Genomic DNA, 19,493 nt, shown 5'->3' on the forward strand with positions numbered 1-19,493 from the left:
TAGCAGGGGAAAGTGTTACATAGTGACTCATATTCATCACAGTGTGTATTTAAAGCTGCTTTTTGGATCAAGGTCAAAGAATTACTGGCCAGTTGAAATTCAATTAATTGAATGCAGTTTTGGGAGTTCAATTGTAGTTTCGATAACATCTGATGTTGTGAGAGATAAGATTATCTAAATTTAGCTTACCCAACATGAGAGCCCCAACTATACTTTTTTTTAAAATTTTCTGTGTGAAATAACTATGTGAAATTAACTTTTACTGCATAGTGTGGGAGCCTATTGCCAAACCATGTCCACTGTGGATGGCAGTGCAGCATTTTGAATTGAAACCTCTGTGTCATCAGTATTACTGTGACTTACCCAGCGCTTTAATAGTTTCGTATTTTCAGCAGATTCTCTAAAACACAAAACTGATCCCTGTGATTGGTTGTGGCTCAGCATGCTCTATTGTGCCTCAGGGCCGTTTGTTCGCCTGGTTTCCGACACACAAACTAAACTTTCCTGCCAGGCTGGGCAATACCGGGCTCCGGAGTGTATTGACAACGCCCCTGTATTATTGGAATTTCTGACTTTTTTTCAAAAAGGATAATAAAGGTAGGTTATTACTTACCTAAAATCTGACGTCATGTGTGTGCTTTGACATAATGTAGGTGACTTAAAGTTAATATTTCTTCATAGAAAGGACAGAAGAGAGGACAGAAGAGAGAGGACAGAAGAGAGACAGATCAGTCATGTCAGGGTAAATACAGTGTATCAAAGCTAAAACTATGTGCCACATTTGAAAATACCTTGCTCTAACAAACTGTCTAAAAGCAGCAGGCCTATGGTAAAACAAGTGGAATATGAATGTGTACCTTGAAAGATTATTCTTTGGAAAATGTAATTGGTTCAGACCCTTTCAACTATTCAAAGCATGCAATGTTGTGTTACTCTATGCTGTATTCACCAGCCATGAGATGGTGGTGTGTAGAGATGCTTCAGTGTCCCAGCCAGTTGTGCTGTAGGCTAACTGTCACCTCTGTCAGTGTGCTTGGCAGGATGTACAGCTTCATGGGCGGTGGGTTGTTCTGCGCTGGAGTCGGGAACATACTCCTTATTATCTCCACAGCAACTGATTACTGGATGCAGTATCGTCAATCTAACAACTACATGCATCAGGGCCTGTGGCGCTACTGTATGCCAGGGAAATGCATGACACATACAGATAGCATTGGTAAGAGGAACATGTCTCCTTTGTCATCAAATGTACTGTAAGTTAAATAAAGGCCTTGATGAGGTCACATTCAGTCATTTGTTCCATGCTGTGAATATCTAGTGTAAAATAATTTCCACAATAAAGGAATCAGCTCCATTTATTTGAGCAGGTTAAGTTGTGAATAAATCACCACATTTCAATAGTTGGTGCAATATATTGAATATTGTGTAATAAGTCAATGTTAAGTGATGTCACATTTTAGTAAAATGTGAAATGTAATTCAGTAGTAGAAAGGAATAGTAGTAATGCTTGTTGGGTAAGTACCTGTACTGTACTGAGTATCAGCCTTGTCCTCTCTGTGCCCTCTCTGTCACCAGCGTACTGGGATGCCACTCGTGCCTTCATGATCCTCTCCCTGCTGGCCTGCTTCCTTGGCATCGTGATCGGCGTCATGGCTTTCATACGCTCCTCCTCCTTCAGTGGGTTTGACAAGACGTTTGCTGCCGGCATCCTCTTCTTCATCTCCTGTAAGTGTTTCCTTCCCCCTCCTACTGTCATTTCTCCCTGTCACTCTCTATATCAAGCATAGAAATAGAATGAATTCATTCCATGCTATCAAGTCCCTGTTGAGGGATGTGATAAAGGGAATAAAGCAGCGTTTGATTGACTACTCTCCACAGGTTTCTTTGTACTGCTAGCGATGGCTGTGTACACTGGGGTGACGGTGAACTACTACGGGAAACGATATGGGAACTGGCGTTTCTCCTGGTCCTACATCATGGGTTGGGTGGCCGTGGTTCTCACTTTCTTCTCAGGTAGGATGATGTGGTTCTGCCTATAGAGCTAAATGCAATAATTTACTATCAGTGTGTCCCAAATGGCCAACTATTGCCTTTAGTGTTCTACGTTTGACCAAGGCCCATAGGGCTCTGGTCAAATGTAGTGCACTATATAACCAGTAGGGTCCCATTTGAGATGGCTCAGTCCAACATGATTCATTTGAATATTTTTTTCATCTTCACATAAGTAAATAATCCAGTGGACATGTCCATGAACTGAATGGTAATGTCTTCCCATTTTCTTTTACAGGTATCTTCTACATGTGTGCCTATAGGATGCATGAATGCCCGAGAAACTCCAACTCCCGCTGATTTGAAAAAAAACTAAAACAAACACAGCTGACACCAGGGTTTACACACCAACAGTAGCTACGTCATTTCTTGTTTACCTGTCCACTATTGAATAAGCAATAAAAAGGGTAAATCCAATTATGTTTCTTCTTTCCATTGAGTGGTATTCATCGGTCTGATAAGAATATAAACCACAGTTAAGATTATGTTCAGGTATAAGTTAGAACATTTCTTTAAAGCTGCATTGTAACTTTTTGGGTGACCCGACAAATTCATAACAATGTGAGTAATAGATCAGTCATTCTGATTAATCCAAATCTATGTGGTAAATATGTTTTTATTTGCACCATTTCTATGCTTTCCTTTCTTAAGTTTTAGTTTTGTACACCAGCTTCAAACAGCTGAATATACAATATTTTTCATTATGGAAATATATTTCAGTGGTTTAAATGGTACAGTGATTCTCTCTACACACTATATGTGCTTTTTTTTGTCACAACTGAAATAAGGGAAACTATTATAATTTTAGCAACCAGGAAATGGAGTGATTTCTGCATAGCACAGCTTTAACATCTAAATGATAAACCCTGATGGTCATCAAGACTGTCATAGGTGTCAAAATTAAAGGAGGATCTGGAAGAGTGTGAATTCAAGAGATTATTTTTTAAATTGTTTTTTAAGCCAACAGTGCAGTACAAAGGCAAAAACATTTTGCAGTCACAGAATTCCACTTGTGAAAAACATGCTCTGTATACAGTAGTAACCATTCACTGGTTGAACTGAAAACGTTTAACAATTGTTAGAACAGTGTCCATGAAAAATATTCAAGTGATTGGTTGCTTTCAGCATAAAAAGATGAATGACCAAAACCAACATAAGTAGTCAATGCAGATTGTGAAAATAAAGGTTCAGCCCATTCCAAGCTATAGAATGTGGACCACTATTTAGCCATATCCAATCAGGAGTAAAAGTATACTCTGTATGGTTTAGTCGACTTCCTCAATGGTTGGTCCAGAGGATCCGCCTCCTCCGGGTGTGGCACCACCAGCCCCTGGCATCCCTCCTGGCATCCCCCCGGGCATGCCCCGTGCACCCTGGTACAGCTTGGTGATGATTGGGTTTACACACCTTCTCCAGCTCCTTCTGGTGGTGCTCAAACTCCTCCTTCTCTGCAGACTACAAGGAGAGAGAAAGAGAAAGGTAGATTAGTGCTCTAATTTCCTTGTTGAACCACCAGACATTTGTTTAATCAAATTACAATGAGGGACTCAGAGCGCTATAATTAATTATAAATATGAATGTTAACCCACACCATTCTGGTTGAAAGGTCCAGGGCCAGTACTGTACCTGGTTCTTATCCAGCCAGCTGATGACCTCGTTGCACTTGTCCATGATCTTCTGTTTGTCCTCGTCGCTGAGCTTGCCCTTGAGCTTCTCGCCCTCCACGGTGGACTTCATTTTAAAGGCTTACGACTCCAGGCCGTTTTTGGACGCCACCTTGTCCCTCTGGACATTGTCCACAGCTTTGTACTGCTCAGCCTCCTGGACCATGCGCTCTATGTCCTCCTTACTCAGACGACCTATGGAGAGAGGGACAGACAATGAGATGGAGGCTTTGTTAAAGCATTGTTGGAGAGGACATCCCTATTTCAAATGTTGTGCATACTTTACAATGGCATAGTATTTAAAGGTACATTCTGGGATTCAGATGTTCAAGATTCAAAGGGTAAATATCAATAAATTGAAATGAACATGAACAGATTCCCAGATCCCAGACTATAGACTAAAAACACAATCTGAGATTGGATCATCCATGTTTGGACAGATATATACTGTTGAAGTCAGAGGTTTACATACACCTTTGCAAAATACATTTAAACTCAGTTCTTCACAATTCCTGACATTTAATCCTTGTAAAAATTCCCCGTCTTAGGTCAGTTAGGATCGCCACTTTATTTTAAGAATGTGAAATGACAGAATAATAGTAGAGAGAATGATTTATTTAAGCTTTTATTTCTTTCATCACTTTCCCAGTGATGGTATTGAAACCAGGTGTGATGGAAGACAAGACAAAACCAATGGAAAATGAAAAATGGATCAGCGATGGCTAGAAGGTCGGTGACGTCGACCTCTGAACACTGCCCGATCAAGGAAAGGGACCAACTTCGGAGGAAGTCGTGACATTCTCTCTACTATTATTCTGACATTTCACATTCTTAGAATAAAGTGGTGATCCTAACTGACCTAAGACAGGGAATTTTTACTAGGATTCAATGTCAGGAATTGTGAAAAACTGTGTATATATATATATATACAGTGCCTTGCGAAAGTATTCGGCCCCCTTGAACTTCGCGACCGTTTGCCACATTTCAGGCTTCAAACATAAAGATATAAAACTGTATTTTTTTGTGAAGAATCAACAACAAGTGGGACACAATCATGAAGTGGAACGACATTTATTGGATATTTCAAACTTTTTTAACAAATCAAAAACTGAAAAATTGGGCGTGCAAAATTATTCAGCCCCTTTACTTTCAGTGCAGCAAACTCTCTCCAGAAGTTCAGTGAGGATCTCTGAATGATCCAATGTTGACCTAAATGACTAATGATGATAAATACAATCCACCTGTGTGTAATCAAGTCTCCGTATAAATGCACCTGCACTGTGATAGTCTCAGAGGTCCGTTAAAAGCGCAGAGAGCATCATGAAGAACAAGGAACACACCAGGCAGGTCCGAGATACTGTTGTAAAGAAGTTTAAAGCCGGATTTGGATACAAAAAGATTTCCCAAGCTTTAAACATCCCAAGGAGCACTGTGCAAGCGATACTATTGAAATGGAAGGAGTATTAGACCACTGCAAATCTACCAAGACCTGGCCGTCCCTCTAAACTTTCAGCTCATACAAGGAGAAGACTGATCAGAGATGCAGCCAAGAGGCCCATGATCACTCTGGATGAACTGCAGAGATCTACAGCTGAGGTGGGAGACTCTGTCCATAGGACAACAATCAGTCGTATATTGCACAAATCTGGCCTTTATGGAAGAGTGGCAAGAAGAAAGCCATTTCTTAAAGATATCCATAAAAAGTGTTGTTTAAAGTTTGCCACAAGCCACCTGGGAGACACACCAAACATGTGGAAGAAGGTGCTCTGGTCAGATGAAACCAAAATTGAACTTTTTGGCAACAATGCAAAACGTTATGTTTGGCGTAAAAGCAACGCAGCTCATCACCCTGAACACACCATCCCCACTGTCAAACATGGTGGTGGCAGCATAATGGTTTGGGCCTGCTTTTCTTCAGCAGGGACAGGGAAGATGGTTAAAATTGATGGGAAGATGGATGGAGCCAAATACAGGACCATTCTGGAAGAAAACCTGATGGAGTCTACAAAAGACCTGAGACTGGGACGGAGATTTGTCTTCCAACAAGACAATGATCCAAAACATAAAGCAAAATCTACAATGGAAAGGTTCAAAAATAAACATATTCAGGTGTTAGAATGGCCAAGTCAAAGTCCAGACCTGAATCCAATCGAGAATCTGTGGAAAGAACTGAAAACTGCTGTTCACAGATGCTCTCCATCCAACCTCACTGAGCTCGAGCTGTTTTGCAAGGAGGAATGGGAAAGAAGTTCAGTCTCTCGATGTGCAAAACTGATAGACATACCCCAAGCGACTTACAGCTGTAATCGCAGCAAAAGGTGGCGCTACAAAGTATTAATTTAAGGGGGCTGAATAATTTTGCACGCCCAATTTTTCAGTTTTTGATTTGTTAAAAAAGTTTGAAATATCCAATAAATGTCCTTCCACTTCATGATTGTGTCCCACTTGTTGTTGATTCTTCACAAAAAAAATACAGTTTTCTATCTTTATGTTTGAAGCCTGAAATGTGGCAAAAGGTCGCAAAGTTCAAGGGGCCCGAATACTTTCGCAAGGCACTGTATATATATGTCTACACTATGAGGTTGGAATAATACTGTGAAATGAATTAGGTGGGATGGAGTTTGACTGCTTAGCGACATCACCAAGGGTTAAATTAGTTGATAGACCAATAAGAAAGAGAGTTCCAAACTTGTCTGCCAATAACAGTTTGTTTTCAGTTTTCCCCTCCCCACTCAGATCATTCCCAGAGTCCGAGCTTAGTTCTTGCTTGAGAAATGTCTCTTTGCTAAGAATCTATTTTTGTTTATGTTTGTCCTTTTAAATTGAAAACAATCACAGTAAGGTACTAAATTGTTACCCAAAAATGATTTGATATTGAGATGAAAACAGAATTGTTTTGCTTGCATTCAACTAATTGCCCCTCCCCTACATTTTGGAGAGCAATTGTATGAGTTTAAAATCATAACATTTTCCCATTTATTTGAGCATAGCTCAGTATTTGAATTATTTATTTCATACAGTCATTTTTGCTCAACTTTATCAAGGTTGTCAAGAATTTCAGACCTCACCGTGTACAATGTTTTGATAAAATGTTTTCTGATTATGTTCCCGCCTCCCAAAAGACTTGACTCTCCACCAAAAATGTTTGAATACATAATTATTGATCGCTTTTACTCAAAATGTGTTAATTATGGAATAGCACTGAATAACTTGAATCACTGTTTTGTGATTATAAAATAAATGTACCATAATTTGTTCAAGACACCTGCTGAGGAGTGTTACATAGTGACTCATATTCATCACAGTGTGTGTTTGAAGCTGCTTTTTGGATCAAGGTCAGAGAATTACTGGTCAGTTTAAATTCAATTAATTGTAAGCAGTTTTAGGAGTTCAAATGTAGTTTCGATAAAGATTTGAATACTTTAACACCTGATGTTGTGAGGGATAAGATGATCTAAATTGAACTTTCCCAACATGAGAGCCCCAACTATACTTACAAAAAAATTCTGTGTGAAATAACTATGTGAAATGTACATTTACTGCATAGTGTTGGAGCCTATTGCCAACCCATGTCCACTGTGGATGGCAGTGCAGCATTTTGAATTATACCCCTGTGTTATCAGTATTACTGTGACTTACCCAGCACTTCAATAGTTTTGTATTTTCAGCAGATTCCCTAAAACACAAAACTCATTCCCTGTGATTGGTTGTGGCTCAGCATGCTCTATTGTGCCTCGGGGCCGTTTGTTCGCCTGGTTTCCAACACACAAACTAAACTTTCCTGCCAGGCTGGGCAATACCGGGCTCCGGAGTGTACTGACAACACCCCTGTATTATTGGAATTTCTGACTTTTATTCAAAAAGGATAATAAAGGTAGGTTAATACTTACCTAAAATCTGACGTCATGTGTGTGCTTTGACATAATGTAGGTGACTTAAAGTTAATATTTCTTCATAGAAAGGACAGAAGAGAGGACAGAAGAGAGAGGACAGAAGAGAGACAGATCAGTCATGTCAGGGTAAATAGTGTATCAAAGCTAAAACTATGTGCCACATTTGAAAATACCTTGCTCTAACAAACTGTCTAAAAGCAGCAGGCATATGGTAAAACAAGTGGAATATGAATGTGTACCTTGAAAGATTCTTTGGAAAATGTAATTGGTTCAGACCCTTTCAACTATTCAAAGCATGCAATGTTGTGTTACTCTATGCTGTATTCACCAGCCATGAGATGGTGTGTAGAGATGCTTCAGTGTCACAGCCAGTTGTGCTGTAGGCTAACTGTCTCCTCCTGTGCTTGGCAGGATGTACAGCTTCATGGGCAGAGGGTTGTACTGCGCTGGAGTTGGCTCAGCTCATTTTATTTGAGCAGGTTCAGTTGGGAATAAATCATAACATTTCAATATTTGGTGCAATATATTGAATATTGTGTATGTTAAGTGATGTCACATTTGAGTGAAGTGTGAAATGTAATTCAGTAGTAGACAGGAATAGTAGTAATGCTTATTGGGTAAGTACTTGTACTGTACTGAGTATCAGCCTTGTCCTCTCTGTGCCCTCTGTCACCAGCGTACTGGGATGCCACCCATGCCTTCATGATCCTCTCCCTGCTGGCCTGCTTCATTGGCATCGTGATCGGCGTCATGGCTTTCATACGCTCTTCCTCCTTCAGTGGGTTTGACAAGATGTTTGCTGGCCGGCATCCTCTTCATCTAACCACTAGGCAGGTAGCCAAGTGGTTAGTGTTGGATTTAGTGACTGGAAGGTTGCAAGATCGAATCCCTGAACTGACAGGGTAAAAATCTGTTGCTCTGCCCGAGCAAGGCAGTTAACAGACTCTTCCTAGGCCGAATTAGAATTTGTTCTTAACTGACATGAGATTTGAATATGTATGTTGGCAGCAGTCTCTTCGTTAGTGATGGTTGTTTAACAGTCTGATGGCCTTGAGATAGCTGTTTTTCCAGTCTCTCGCTCCCAGCTTTGATGCACCTGTATGGACCTCGCCTTCTGGATGATAGTGGGGTGAACAGGCAGTGGCTCGGGTGGTTGTTGTCCTTGATCTTTTTGGCCTTCCTGTGACATCGGGTGATGTAGGTGTCCTGTAGGGTGCCATTTGAGATGGCTCTGTCCAACATGATTCATTTGACTATTTTTTTTCTTCACATAAGTAAATAATCCAGTGGACAGTATGTCCATGAACTGAATGGTAATCTCTTCCCATTTTCTTTTACATGTGTGCCTATAGGATGCATGAATGCCAGAGAAACGCCAACTCCTGCTAATTTTACATAAAAATACAAAAAAAACAGCTGAGACCGGGGTTTAGGCACCTACGTCATTTCCTGTTTACCTGACCTCTATTGAATAAGAGTTAATGAAATTGTCTCTCAAGTGGTATTCATCGGTCTGATAAGAATATAAACCAGTTAAGATTATGTTCAGTTATAAGTTAGAACATTTCTTTAAAGCTGCATTCTAACTTTTTGGGTGACCAGACCAAATTCACATAGAAATGTAAGTAATAGATCAGTCACTCAATAAAAGCAAATCTAAGCGGTAAATGTTCTATTTGCACCCTTTCTATGCTTCCCATTCTTAAGTTTAATTTTAGCATCTTTTACATTTCAGTTTTGTACACCAGCTTTAAACAGCTGAGTATACATATTTTTGGTTATGTACATATTTCAGCTGTTTAGATGGTACAATGATTCTCTCTAAACACTGTGCTTTTTTGTGTAAAAACTGAAATAAGGCAAACTACTATAATTTTAGCAACCAGGAAATGTCAAGTGATTTCTGCATAGCACAGCTTTAACATCTAAATGATAAACCCTGATGGTCATCAAGACTGTCATAGGTGTCAAAATTAAAGGAGGATCTGGAAGAGTGTGAATTCAAGAGATTATTTTTTAAATTGTTTTAAGCCAACAGTGCAGTACAAAGGCAAAAACATTTTGCAGTCACAGAATTCCACTTGTGAAAAACATGCTCTGTATACAGTAGTAAACATTCACTGGTTGAACTGAAAACGTTTAACAATAGGTAGAACAGTGCCCATGAAAAATATTCAATTGATTGGTTGCTTTCAGCATAAAAAGGTGAATGACTAAAACAAACAAAAGTAGTCTATGCAGATTGTGAAAATAAAGGTTCAGCCCATTCCAAGCTATAGAATGTGGACCACTATTTAGCCATATCCAATCAGGAGTAAAAGTATACTCTGTATGGTTTAGTCGACTTCCTCAATGGTTGGTCCAGAGGATCCGCCTCCTCCGGGTGTGGCACCACCAGCCCCTGGCATCCCTCCTGGCATCCCCCCAGGCATGCCCCCTGCACCCTGGTACAGCTTGGTGATGATTGGGTTACACACCTTCTCCAGCTCCTTCTGGTGGTGCTCAAACTCCTCCTTCTCTGCAGACTACAAGGAGAGAGAAAGAGAAAGGTAGATTAGTGCTCTAATCTCCTTGTTGAGCCACCAGACATTTGTTTAATCAAATTACAATGAGGGACTCAGAGCGCTATAATTGATTTTAAATATGAATGTTAACCCACTCCATTCTGGTTGAAAGGCCCAGGGCCAGTACTGTACCTGGTTCTTATCCAGCCAGCTGATGACCTCGTTGCACTTGTCCATGATCTTCTGTTTGTCCTCGTCGCTGAGCTTGCCCTTGAGCTTCTCGTCCTCCACGGTGGACTTCATGTTAAAGGCATACGACTCCAGGCCGTTTTTGGACGCCACCTTGTCCCTCTGGACATCGTCCGCAGCTTTGTACTGCTCAGCCTCCTGGACCATGCGCTCTATGTCCTCCTTACTCAGACGACCTATGGAGAGAGGGACAGAAAATGAGATGGAGGCTTTGTTAAAGCATGGTTGGAGAGAACATCCCCATTTAAAATGGTGTGCATACCTTACAATGGCATAGTGTTTAAAGCTACATTCTGGGATTTGGATGTTTAAGAATCAAAGGGTAAATATCAAAAATTGAATTGCCATGAACAGATACCCAGATCCCAAACTATAGATTTACATGTCAATCTGTGATTGGTTCATCCATGTTTGGACTTTTGAACACACACGCCATTCAAGGGTTTTTCTTTATTTTGACTTTTCTACATTGTAGAGTAACAGTGAAGACATCAAAACTATGAAATAACACATATGGAATCATGTAGTAACCAAAAATATTAAACAAAATCAAGATATGTTTTATATTTTAGATTCTTCAAAGTAGCTTCAAAATGCCTCATAAGCCTAGTCCAACAGTAGCACCCTGTCGGAACCAAAAATAATATTCAGATATTACACGTTTCTAATTTTGTTAGAAAGTAATTTTCATTTAAGTTGAAGTGTACTGTTAGCGAGCTAGCTAATGTTAGCTGGCTCGCTAGCGAACTTTACGTGCATGATCTTTGTAGTAATATTATTCGTACCGCAGAGCAATTTCCTTGCTAGTTATAGCCTAATGTTAGCTAGCTAGCGTCATGAGCTGGGATTATGTATCATTGTTTAGCTAGCTACATGTCTTGAAAGTTAATGATGTCACTGAGACAACTGTTGATAGACGTTGTTGGTAAATTCAGAGCGCAGAATAACTGACAAATTTACAAACGCTCAACAGCCATTGAATATGGCCAATGTCAGTAAACGTTGGGAAAAAAGCGCAATTAAATTGTTGCCAGCAGCACAGTTGCAGTCACTTGCGATCTGGATCAAATATAAAACAGCCTAACCAGCTCTGCTAGGACGAGTAAAATGGTCAGAGTGAGCTGTTCTCTCATTTGTGTCTGGAAGTCGCAAGCTAGCCAACGTTAGCCAGTTTGCTTGGGTGCTTGACTGCTGTTAGGACAGAATGCTTGGCTCAACCCTACTCCGGCCTCACATGCAAAATCTTAAAGAGATGGGTGGGGCTAAAGCTTAAGAGGGTGTGAACTAGAGGTCGACCGATTATGATTTTTCAACGCCAATACCGATTATTGGAGGACCCCAAAAAAAAAAGCCGATACCGATTAATCGGACGATTTTTTTGAAATGTATTTGCATTAATGACAATTACAACAATACTGAATGAATACTTATTTTAACTTAATATAATACATCAATAAAATCAATTTAGCCTCAAATAAATAATGAAACATGTTCAATTTGGTTTAAATAATGCAAAAACACAGTGTTGGAGAAGAAACTAGAAGTGCAATATTTGCCATGTAAGAAAGCTAACGTTTAAGTTCCTTGCTCAGAACATGAGAACATATGAAAGCTGGTGGTTCCTTTCAAGATGAGTCTTCAATATTCCCAGGTAAGAAGTTTTAGGTTGTAGTTATTATAGGAATTATAGGACTATTTCTCTATACGATTTGTATTTCATATACCTTTGACTATTGGATGTTCTTATAGGCACTTTAGTATTGCCAGTGTAACAGTATAGCTTCCGCCCCACTCCTCACTCCTACCTGGGCTCAAACCAGGAACACATTGACAACAGCCACCCTCGAAGCAGCGCTACCCATGCAGAGCAAGGGGAACAACTACTCCAAGTTGCAGAGCGAGTGACGTTTGAAACGCTATTTGCGCGCACCCCGCTAACTAGCTAGCCATTTCACATTGGTTACACCAGCCTAATCTCGGGAGTTGATAGGCTTGAAGTCATAAACAGCGCAATGCTTGAAGCATTGCGAAGAGCTGCTGGCAAAACGCACAAAAGTGCTGTTTGAATGAATGCTTATGAGCCTGCTGGTGCCTACCATTGCTCAGTCAGACTACTCTATCAAATCATAGACTTAATTATAACATAACATACAGAAATACAAGCCTTAGGTCATTAATATGGTCAAATCCAGAAACTATCATCTCGAAAACAAAACATTTATTCTTTCAGTGAAATACGGAACCGTTCCGTATTTTATCTAACAGGTGGCATCCATAAGTCGAAATATTCCTGTTACATTGCACAACCTTCAATGTTATGTCATAATTACGTAGAAGTCTGGCAAATTAGTTCGCAACGAGCCAGGCGGCCCAAACTGTTGCATATACCCTGACTCTACACGCAATGAAAGCAAGACAAGTGACAATTTCACCTGGTTAATATTGCCTGCTAACCTGGATTTATTTTAGCTAAATATGCAGGTTTAAAAGTATATACTTGTGTATTGATTTTAAGAAAGGCATTAATGTTTATGGTTAGATACAGTCGTGTAACGATTGTGCTTTTTTCACAAATGCGCTTTTGTTAAATCATCCCCCGTTTGGCGAAGTTGGCTGTCTTTGTTAGGAAGAAATAGTCTTCACACAGTGAACAACGCGCCAGGCGGCCCAAACTGCTGCATATACCCTGACTCTGTTACAAGAGAAGTGACACAAAGAAATTCATGTTAGCAGGCAATATTAACTAAATATGCAGGTTTAAAAATATATACTTGTGTATTGATATTAAGAAAGACATTAATGTTTATGGTTAGGTACACGTTGGAGCAACAGTCCTTTTTCGCAAATGCGCACCACATCGATTATATGCAACGCAACACACGCTAGATAAACTAGTAATATCATCAACCATGTGTAGTTAACTAGTGATTATGATTGTTTTTTATAAGATAAGTTTAATGCTAGCTAGCAACTTACCTTCTTACTGCATTTGCGTAACAGGCAGGCTCCTTGTGGAGTGCAATGAGAGGCAGGTGGTTAGAGCGTTGGACTAGTTAACCGTAAGGTTGCAAGATTGAATCCCCGAGCTGACAAGGTAAAAATCTGTCGTTCTGCCCCTGAAGAAGGCAGTTAACCCACCGGCCTAGGAACGGTGGGTTAATATTAAAAACATCTGCAAAAAAAGGTGTCCAAAAATACCGATTTCCGATTGTTATGAAAACTTGAAATCGGCCCTAATTAATCGGCCATTCCGATTAATCGATCGACCTCTAGTGTTTTCGATGCTGAATAGGTGTAGACAAAGAGGGGCTCTACAGTTGATGCGCCAAAACATTCCAAGGCCATTTTCTCAAAAGTGAGGTTCTAAAGTTTATCAAACTTTCAAAGCAGAATTACTTTCCCATTGTTCCTCAGCTGTAGCGTATGATACCATTTTCTAGCTCAGTCTCCACTTTGATCCAAAGTAAAAAAATGATTTAAAATTTTGCTACATAAGACCGGATCGAGTCAGTCAGCTAGTTTAATTAACTACTTTGTTTGTAAACAATATAATTGTAAACAAACACTGTTCAGTCTCAAAATATGGTTAAAACTAGAATTTTGATATCATGGATGATCAGTCCTTGCATCCATAGCTAGGTCTATACATTTGAGAGTGGGTACACATTTCTCCAGTCGCATCCCTCAACTTTTCCCCCAAAACAGTGGCGGGTGGGTGAGTTTTTATTGTTTGAAAATCAGATTTGTCCTTTAACTGTAACTACTACTAAGTCTACCTTTGTCATTGGTGATGGTGATCTTATTCTCCTTGCCAGTGCTCTTGTCAGAGGCGGACACGTTCATGATGCCGTTGGCATCAATGTCAAAGGTGACCTCTATCTGAGGCACACCCCGGGGGGCTGGTGGGATCCCACACAGCTCAAACTTCCCCAGTAGGTTGTTGTCTTTGGTCATCGCTCTTTCCCCCTCATACACCTGACAGGACAGACACACACTCAGGTCAACACTCATGTGGATACATTCTGATTCAAATCTCAAGTTTTAATGTAAACACTAACAAATAAATTAGTGTGTGGGTCAATATTGACTCCGATCCAAATTCAACTTAAATATCAACTAGAGTATATGCTAACATTTTGACACTGATGGACACAATCCACCATTGAGATACCTAGGAATGAGTCATAAGTACGTTCCGCTCACCTGAATGAGCACCCCAGGCTGGTTGTCTGAGTATGTGGTGAAGGTTTGCGTCTGCTTGGTGGGGATGGTGGTGTTCCTCTTGATGAGCACAGTCATGACCCCTCCGGCCGTCTCAATGCCCAGGGACAGAGGTGTGACGTCCAGCAGCAGCAGGTCCTGCACGTTCTCAGACTTGTCTCCGGACAAGATAGCCGCCTGGACAGCTGTCAACAGACACTGGGTCATCACTCATTCTTAAACAAACCATCAAAGAATTTACAATGTCAATGTCAATATTAGTCTCCACCCAGCACAGCCAAAAGAGGACTGGCCACCCCTCAGACTGGTTCCACTCTAGGTTTCTTCCTAGGTTTTGGCCTTTCTAGGCAGTTTTTCCTAGCCACCGTGCTTCTAAACCTGCATTGCTTGCTGTTTGGGGTTTTAGGCTGGGTTTCTGTACAGCACTTTGATATATCAGTTGATGTAAGGGCTATATAAATACATTTGATTTGATTAGGGCTTCTCTGGATGAAGGTTAGAAATGGTAGAACAGGAAAAGACAGTTGACAAGAAGGCTTACTGGGCAAAGCTTTAGATAAAAGAGGGAGCTAGAAAAATAAAGAGCCTCACCTGCACCATAGGCGACAGCCTCGTCAGGGTTGATGCTCTTGTTGAGCTCTTTCCCGTTGAAGAAGTCCTGCAGCAACTTCTGAATCTTGGGGATGCGCGTGGAGCCTCCCACCAGGACAATGTCGTGGACCTGGGCTTTGTCCATCTTGGCGTCCCTAAGAGACTTCTCAACGGGGTCCAGGGTGCCTCTGAACAGGTCAGCGTTCAGCTCCTCAAAGCGAGCCCTGGTGATGGAGGTGTAGAAGTCGACACCCTCATACAGAGAGTCGATTTCGATGCTGGCCTGGGTGCTGGAGGAGAGGGTGCGCTTGGCACGCTCACAGGCAGTGCGCAGACGACGCACGGCCCTCTTGTTGTCGCTGATGTCCTTCTTGTATTTGCGCTTGAATTCTGAGATGAAGTGGTTGACCATGCGGTTGTCAAAGTCCTCTCCTCCAAGATGGGTGTCTCCGGCAGTGGACTTCACCTCAAAGATCCCATCTTCGATGGTCAGGATGGACACATCAAACGTACCACCACCCAGGTCAAAGATTAGGACGTTTCTCTCCATTCCCACCTAAAAACATTTTCTTTTGTGAGTTAAATTATTTTTAGGGTGAAATTTGTCTCTCAAAACACATGGTCAATGGGCCTCAGGTATGCATTACAGTTCTGAGTTCTAAGTACTGTTGTTAGTGTTGATAAATATATATAAATGAACCTTCTTGTCCAGGCCATAGGCGATAGCAGCAGCGGTTGGCTCATTGATGATGCGGAGTACGTTGAGACCTGAGATGGTCCCTGCGTCTTTGGTGGCCTGGCGCTGAGAGTCGTTGAAGTAAGCTGGCACAGTGACCACTGCATTGGTTATAGTCTGCAGGAGGAAATATTTACAACTAAGTGAACAGACAAGACAGCTCCTTTTTGAAAGTCACCTCTACAGTGTGAGAAATGCATTTATATTTTGTTAAACCATTCAGTAACACCCAAAAGACCATAACATGCATTGCTATGAAGACAGAGTGATAGGACTGTTGTGATGCTCACTTTGCCCAGGTAGGCCTCTGCAATCTCCTTCATCTTGACCAGCACCATGGAGGAGATCTCCTCTGGGTAGAAGGCCTTGGTCTCTCCCTTGTACTCCACTTGGACCTTGGGCCGTGTCGAGTCGTTGATCACTGTAAACGGCCAGTGTTTCATGTCTGCCTGGACGACATTGTCGTCAAACTTACGCCCAATCAGCCGCTTTGCATCTGGGAAAAGGGGGTAAACAAGAGTTAATGCCACACAAGTACATCTTATATACCGTACATGGTATTCAATCAATTTCTCCAAGTGAATTTCTTACCAAACACTGTGTTTGTGGGGTTCATGGCCACTTGGTTCTTGGCAGCATCCCCAATCAGCCTTTCTGTGTCTGTGAAGGCGACGTAGCTGGGTGTGGTTCTATTGCCCTGGTCATTGGCAATGATCTCCACTTTGCCATGCTGGAACACACCCACACATGAGTAGGTGGTGCCCAGGTCAATGCCAACTGCTGGTCCCTTTGACATGGTGTCTGAAAATGAAGAGCGATATCATTAAAACAAACCGTGTGGTGGCAAAGTAGAGATTTTTTAAGAGATCTAGGTATGAACTCATTGACCCAGGCCTGAGGGTAGACTCTGGGACAACTCTGTACAACTGGTCAAGTTGGGTCTATTTTGGTATAGGCCTGTGACACATGCTATTTTCAGAAAAGTTCATACTTTTTGTCATAGCCTATTGTGTCATTGAAAGACCCGGGGACCACCTGTTCAAAAAGGAGTATTGCATTATTGGATACTCACACTGCTCTCAAGGCAGGTCTGCCGGTTTTTACTAGCGGAAGCGACTTTTTATAGCAAGTTTATGAGAACTTAATAAACAGGTTAGGATAATTAATGTGGCATGTTAGGATAATTAGATTAAGGTTAGGAAAAGGGTTAGAAAGTTCTTAAAATTGTCCCAACCCCACAAATCTAGATACAAACAGGTCTGCCCTGAGAACAGTCTTAGTTTCCACTAATGCGATTCTGCATTCAAAAACTCATCCTTGTCTTGACCTTCAGTGCAACAGCGGTCTTTCAACCAGACATTCTTCAAAGCATTTCGTCTTGATACAGACAGTTATTTTAGTAGCAGGTTAGAAGAGCCATTTCGCTAACCTTAGTCTCATAACCTGCTACGACAAAGTCACTTTGGTATCGAAGCAGCGTGAAGTGTGTTTCCCTAGTTACAGGTTGGGAGTAGGCAGGGGGGTAAAGAAGACGTGCTTTATTACAGCATTTTACATTTTAGTAATTAACAGACACTCTTAACCAGAGCGATTTACAGATAGTGCATTCATTTTAAGGTGGCCCAACCACATAACACAGGCATAGAAAGTACATTTGTCCTCAAAGTAGCTATCCGCAGTCAGTTAGGAGGGGGGAGGGGGTTAAGTGCAAGTCACGTTACTGTTTACGTTTTTTTTTTATGTCCGCCTGTTTTAACTGAATAGCTAAAGTAACTCCATACTTAACATTTTAACCAAATTAACATGGTAGAACAAATCCTGGAAGCGATTCCTCACCATCACCTACTCAAATACAAAACAAACATTTTGCTGGGAGTTGTGTCACTGAGGGCTCTGCCCTGCCGCGGGTGGGTTGGGAAATTGCTGGAACATTCAGTTCAGTTTCATCACCATCCAACTCACGTAGGCTAGACTTGATAGGCTTGCCATTAAAATAAGTTTCACACGCAATTATTTAAACTCGAACATATGTTACCAGCACATTAGGCTACATCGACAGAGTAAACCAATTGTTCAACTGAATTGGTTAATGTTGGAAGGCAAGCCTTCTTCACAGTTAGCCTAACAAGAGAGCGTCCCTTTAAACTGCAAGCAAACTGAAACTGCCATATCCGATGACGCAATCGTTGAAACTATTTTTGCGTTCAAAAATGATGTAGCCATTTTCAATTAGAATTTGGGTTTACAGGAGACGTTGAATATGGCGATTCTACAGGAGACTTGAATATGAAACCCAACCGTAGGTAACGTTTCCTGTGAATCCAGATTATGCCTAATATAGACATTTATGCTTACCGTTTCAGTATTGCTTCAAGCTTGTTAGCCTAACTTACTGTTTTTCCATCTCCAACAAATGTAATGCTGATATTCAACCTCAATTTAAAAATGCTTACCTTATTAAAGATAAGAAATCAGACAGAAAATGTAGCTTCACCCTGAACAGTACCGAAGGTTTCCGCATCTACAATATTCTCGCAGAAACTGGGCGGGCTGGTGATTTCTGAGGTATATAAAGATTTTCGCAGAACAGTCTAGAACTGAGCGATGTAGCCAATCAAGTCAAGCTTCTTGTGTGCCACAGGGAGGGGCAGTTAATTGAATGCAAGTGTCACAAAAAAAAGTGATGGTGATGTCCGAGGCAGGCCAAAACTCCATCCCACCTTAACAATTTCACAGTATTATTACAACCTATTATTTTATTTATTTTTACCTTTATTTAACTAGGCAAGTCAGTTAAAAACAAATTATTATTTTCAATGATGGCCTACCAAAGCATCAGCATCCTGGGGTCCAGCAAAATTAAAGCAGTTATAAACAATTGAAAACATTACATTACATTTCACAACAGATTTCACAACACATTAAGGGTGCGTTCATAAATTCACTCTGGCTGTCTACTCCGATTTCAGAGCACTCTTGTCTGAGAGTAATTCAATTGTTGCGAGAAGCACAGTTACAGTCACCAACGCTCTGGAAAAATGGAAACAGCCTAACCAGCTTTTCTAGGGCAAGTAAAATGGTCAGAGTGAGATGTTCTCTCATTTGTGTCTGGAAGTACTGTAGCTAGCCAGCTAGCCAACGTTAGCCAGTTAGCTTGGGTTCATGACTGCCGTTGGGAGGTCAGAACTCTCGGATCAACCCTACTCCTCCGCCGGAGCATCCAGTATGCGGTCTGAACGCTCCGATAGAAACGCACGGAGTACACTCTGGCACTCCAGAGTGAATTTACGAACACATGCCCTCCGGCCACTCCTCTATTTTTACATATCTACAACACACAATCCATGTGTGTATGTGTGTATAGTGCGTATGTTATCATGTGTGTGTATGCGTGTGGCTGTGCCTGTGTGTGTCTCTTCACAGTCACCACTGTTCCATAAGATGTATTTGTATCTCTTTTTTAAATCTGAATTTACTGCTTGCATGATTTACTTGATGTGGCATAGTTGAATGTAGTCATGGCTCAAGGTAGTTCTGTGAGCCTCCCATAGTCTGTTCTGTACTTGGGGACTGTGAAAAGACCTCT

At 41.1% G+C, this 19,493-nt stretch overlaps 2 protein-coding genes and 1 pseudogene across 2 annotated transcripts; 1 reads left to right on the forward strand and 2 right to left on the reverse strand.

Annotated features, from left to right (window-relative positions):
* Positions 1-221: 221 nt before the first annotated feature.
* LOC112243183 (lens fiber membrane intrinsic protein-like) lies at positions 222-2,466 on the forward strand. The gene is made up of 6 exons (XM_042297450.1): positions 222-597; positions 682-742; positions 1,029-1,216; positions 1,576-1,725; positions 1,879-2,013; positions 2,288-2,466. The coding sequence occupies exons 2-6, from the start codon at positions 735-737 to the stop codon at positions 2,347-2,349; spliced, it is 543 nt and encodes a 180-aa protein (XP_042153384.1). The 5' UTR covers positions 222-597; positions 682-734; the 3' UTR covers positions 2,350-2,466.
* Positions 2,467-2,972: 506 nt separating this feature from the next.
* Positions 2,973-8,416, reverse strand: LOC121838692 (annotated as a pseudogene).
* A 1,186-nt stretch (positions 8,417-9,602) lies between these two features.
* On the reverse strand, positions 9,603-18,515 carry LOC112267136 (heat shock cognate 70 kDa protein-like). Its single transcript, XM_042297449.1, has 9 exons — positions 18,361-18,515; positions 16,499-16,708; positions 16,198-16,403; positions 15,872-16,024; positions 15,172-15,727; positions 14,563-14,765; positions 14,136-14,334; positions 10,303-10,535; positions 9,603-10,131 (listed from the first exon to the last, which is right to left on the reverse strand). The coding sequence occupies exons 2-9, from the start codon at positions 16,701-16,703 to the stop codon at positions 9,943-9,945; spliced, it is 1,944 nt and encodes a 647-aa protein (XP_042153383.1). The 5' UTR covers positions 16,704-16,708; positions 18,361-18,515; the 3' UTR covers positions 9,603-9,942.
* Positions 18,516-19,493: the final 978 nt, after the last annotated feature.

The sequence above is a fragment of the Oncorhynchus tshawytscha genome, linkage group LG14 (assembly GCF_018296145.1).
Source record: "Oncorhynchus tshawytscha isolate Ot180627B linkage group LG14, Otsh_v2.0, whole genome shotgun sequence".
In the NCBI taxonomy this organism is placed as follows: Eukaryota; Metazoa; Chordata; class Actinopteri; order Salmoniformes; family Salmonidae; genus Oncorhynchus; species Oncorhynchus tshawytscha.

Excerpts from the sequence above, each read along its gene's own strand:
- LOC112267136 (XM_042297449.1), bottom strand. The coding sequence starts at position 16,703 with ATGTCAAAGGGACCAGCAGTTGGCATTGACCTGGGCACCACCTACTCA. Across the intron at positions 16,404-16,498 it reads CCCCACAAACACAGTGTTTG|ATGCAAAGCGGCTGATTGGG; the intron begins GTAAGAAATTCA and ends CCCTTTTCCCAG. Across the intron at positions 16,025-16,197 it reads CAGAGGCCTACCTGGGCAAA|ACTATAACCAATGCAGTGGT; the intron begins GTGAGCATCACA and ends TTCCTCCTGCAG.
- LOC112243183 (XM_042297450.1), top strand. Across the intron at positions 1,726-1,878 it reads CATCCTCTTCTTCATCTCCT|GTTTCTTTGTACTGCTAGCG; the intron begins GTAAGTGTTTCC and ends TACTCTCCACAG. Across the intron at positions 2,014-2,287 it reads GGTTCTCACTTTCTTCTCAG|GTATCTTCTACATGTGTGCC; the intron begins GTAGGATGATGT and ends TTTCTTTTACAG.